The sequence below is a fragment of the Arachis hypogaea genome, chromosome 4, assembly GCF_003086295.3.
Source record: "Arachis hypogaea cultivar Tifrunner chromosome 4, arahy.Tifrunner.gnm2.J5K5, whole genome shotgun sequence".
NCBI classification, from domain to species: Eukaryota; Viridiplantae; Streptophyta; class Magnoliopsida; order Fabales; family Fabaceae; genus Arachis; species Arachis hypogaea.
The window spans coordinates 112596048-112599688 of NC_092039.1; the positions used below are offsets into that span (position 1 = coordinate 112596048).

The following is a 3641-nucleotide window of genomic DNA, read 5'->3' on the forward strand; positions in this document are numbered from 1 at the left end:
AAAGAAAATTTAAAAACGATACAAAAAGCTAGAAGCCTTAATCCGAACCCTAAATTCACATTTGCCTTCATTTTCTTCACCCTCTCCGAAAACAATAAACTAAAACCCAAAAGCATGGCTTCTCAAGCTTCAACATCACACGGACGAAGTACATGACGAGCAAGACTTGGGACAATGGGGTAAAAAAAAGAGAGAAAAAATAAAATATCAAACAAAATCAAAATTGCAAAAATCATTGATGCTTCAGAACTCACACATTTACAAGTGTGTGCCACTGGGAACTTCTAGAAATAATACACATTACTTCTGAATGAAGAACCCCATCTCCAAGAAAAAAGACTAGAACAACCATGTCTATCTTCTCCATTATATTGGACAAGTATTCATTGAACTAGAGAGAGTAGTTTGAAGGGGCTTATGTCAAGGAAGGTGGAAGATGACTTCCTGGTCTTGATTTCCATCCTTTACGATTCCTGTATTCCTCGATAGCCCTGAGTCGAAGTCTTTCTTGTGAAGCATCTTGAGCATTCTTGAACGCCTTTATTTTGTGGGGGAAAAAAGAAAACAAAAAATGTTAAAATAAATATTGCCTGATCCATCAATGAAAGCCAAGGATTCCAAAGTATTTACCCTAGGAATGACAGCTAACTTTGGTGGAGCTTGCACAATATCTCCAAATTTTATTTTTTCATGCCCAGGGAAGTCTAATTCATCTTCTTCATGGGATTTTTTCTGCTTCTTCTTCTTCTTTGCCTCTAAATACCTGAAGAATTTATTATGATTGAGATTACAATAAGCTAAAGCTATGTTCGGCAACAGTCCTTTCATTCAGAGGCATTTCATGTTGAGTGCAATATAAAATGACATTGAAGGCCATATATATCTAACATAACAAAGTGGTTTTTTACCATTGATGCATATTGTTAACTGATCATACAAAAAGAACGAAAGAAACATTGGGATAAATCTATTTTGCTGAATTTAAAATTCTATTAGAAGAAAGCTGGTTTCCCTAATAAAGATTAAGCTGCCATTTGAACTCAGAATATGACAAAGATCATTGAGGCCTCAGTACGGATGCAACCACAATGCGAAGAGTTTAAACTGATAGGATGAAAATTGTAACAAAATTCAGATTGGAATCCCAAAGTGCCACTTGCCAGAACTTAAAATAATAGACAATTACTTGGATTAAAAAATCATTAGTACACTTACTTTTTCTTGCGCTCCTTTCTTTTTAACTGGGAGCTAGTTTTATCAGGCTCCATTGCAAATCTAAGATCCTTAACCTCCTTCCTCTTTCTTTTCTTCTTTTTCTTATCATTTTCACTACTCTGCATAAGCTGTTCATAATCACTATCACCATGGTAAGATTCCTTCAATTGTTCATTAGTATTTTCGACTTTGCCATTTGCAGTTCCAAGTCCACCTTTGTCCTTCAAAGGGATATTCTGTGCAAACAATGACCAAATAAACCCAAAAAAAAAAAAACATTACACCCCAAGAAATAATCACTAACAACCACAAACAAAACTTGTTGGAGGTTGCAATTTTTCTTGTATTTGTATTTTTTCTGCCAAATATGTTTAGAAAATAATGCAGTCAATTTAAGTGTTAAACAGAGAACCACAATGATAAAAATGCAAATTGGACTATACGTTAAATACAAGACTTCTAAAAGAAAAACTCAGGTAAAATCAAGATATGTGATAAATAAGGACCTAGAAAAAAGGCTCAAATTAACCAACTTATGCGATTAACAAAGAGAGAGCAAAACACTGACACACAGAAAAATATTCCTCAAGAAAAAAAAAATCACATGCCAAGCTCCTAGAGTTTGATGATCATTGAACTATGAAACACATTACAGCTAAGGACTACATGAATGTAATATTCGCTAACATTACTAGAAATATCAGTCCCTTCTGATATTCAATTAAGATAAGCAGCATTTCAGAGCATAGAAGCATTCTTAACAGCAACAACAATAAAACATCTCATCTACTCAATACATAGAACTCAACATTAACAATTCAAAAATGACTTTGCCCGTCTTCCCTTTTCTTACTTATTTATACAAATTAGAGTTCGGTTATTAGTGAATTCAACTTAATATGTATATATATGTTTGTGAATTTTTAAAATCCAAAAAATAAATCAAAATTAACCAACAGGTTAAAAAGGAAAATGGTTTGTAATTTAATTCCTAGAAATTTTGCCTTGATCAAACCCCAAATGAAACACCTCCTTAGAGAAAAACAAGAGAAATTCCACAGAAAAATTATTAGATAAATGGGAATACATAATAAAGAACTGAAGATATATCAGGAACTAATATGAATCGGATTGAAATCACATATAAATAAGCAGTTTCCTACTGTCATGGACACATTGTGTTCATCACTGCATACTCATTTAGTTTTGTTATCCATTTGTTTAAACAAAACTCTAAATTTATCGAACTCTAATAAATTATCATGGCAAAGTATGAACTAAAAGTAATCTTATTCGTTATGTCTATGTACTGAACTACCAGCATTGTTCAGAATTTGTTAAGAGCAGAGAATAATAGGAAACCTAACCAAACAAAATTATTTCAGAAAATTGGTTGAAAATGAAGTAATAGGCTAATAGCCACCAATAGAAATGAGGAAAAAAATGAAATGATAAACCCCGAATTGGAGCGAAAATTGAAACCTTCAAGCTTACATTTTGAGCATGGGAATAATGGTGTGTGTGCTTGTTATCAAGGTGTTTTTGTTGGGACTGAGTGAAAGACATGATTTGGCGAATTTTGGAAGGCAAAGCGTCGAGCTTGGAAGGATCAGGCGGGGGAGGGAGGCCACTGTAGCCGCCATGAGCAGCTTTGTAGTTCTTCTCTCTCCTCTTCTTTCCCTTTGCTCCCATTCTCTCTCTCGCTGCTGGCTGCTTCTGTTTCTGAAGACGAGAGACGGAGAGAGTTGAGTTGAGAGACGGTGAGAGTCTGAGTCCGAGAAACTGAGAGAGATGAGGTGAGACGTGAGTTGAGTTGAGTTTGCGAGAGACAGTGAGCGTCTCAGAGCTGAGAGAGGGTGAGAGTTAAAATTAGGGCTTCCTTTTCTGTGAGAGACAGTTTTTTTTTTTTTCCCAAGAAGCATGACCCGATCCAGGTTTTGAAAAAACGGCTGGGAGGCCGGGTTTTTTGAAAGCCAGACGGATTGAATCGAATTCAACCGGGCATATTTGATGCAAGTAGGATTTCCAACGAGTCAAGCCAATTCATGAGCGGGCATATTTGAAGTTGATGGCTGAGTGCCGTTAGATAAAAATTTAGTCAAATCAGTCAAATCATCTAACCGCTTTCAGCCATCAACTTTACGTGAAGTCGACTGCACCTGAGTTTTTACCTAGTTCGATAATTAAACTCGTAAGTAAGGGTGAAAAAATGTCAGGCGGTCTACCAGGGATATGTAGTCTGGTCTATATTTGGCCTTACCTGACTTGACTTGCTATAAAATAGGCACAGATTCAAACTTTTATAAAAATCTTATTATGTTAATAAGTCAGGTCCAGGCTCACTAATTAATTTTATTGGCCTATCAGGCCTGTTTAGGCCTATTAATACATAATTACATATATAAATTATTTTTTATTATTAATAA

At 35.1% G+C, this 3641-nt stretch overlaps 1 protein-coding gene across 1 annotated transcript; it reads right to left on the bottom strand.

Moving 5' to 3' along the window:
* Positions 1–223: 223 nt before the first annotated feature.
* On the bottom strand, positions 224–3152 carry LOC112797318 (uncharacterized). Its single transcript, XM_025840188.3, has 4 exons — positions 2710–3152; positions 1216–1451; positions 631–763; positions 224–538 (listed from the first exon to the last, which is right to left on the bottom strand). The coding sequence occupies exons 1-4, from the start codon at positions 2905–2907 to the stop codon at positions 416–418; spliced, it is 690 nt and encodes a 229-aa protein (XP_025695973.1). The 5' UTR covers positions 2908–3152; the 3' UTR covers positions 224–415.
* Between the last annotated feature and the right edge of the window lie 489 nt (positions 3153–3641).

Excerpts from the sequence above, each read along its gene's own strand:
- LOC112797318 (XM_025840188.3), bottom strand. The coding sequence starts at position 2,907 with ATGGGAGCAAAGGGAAAGAAGAGGAGAGAGAAGAACTACAAAGCTGCT. Across the intron at positions 1,452-2,709 it reads ATTATTCCCATGCTCAAAAT|AATATCCCTTTGAAGGACAA; the intron begins GTAAGCTTGAAG and ends TTGTTTGCACAG. Across the intron at positions 539-630 it reads AGTTAGCTGTCATTCCTAGG|GCGTTCAAGAATGCTCAAGA; the intron begins GTAAATACTTTG and ends CACAAAATAAAG.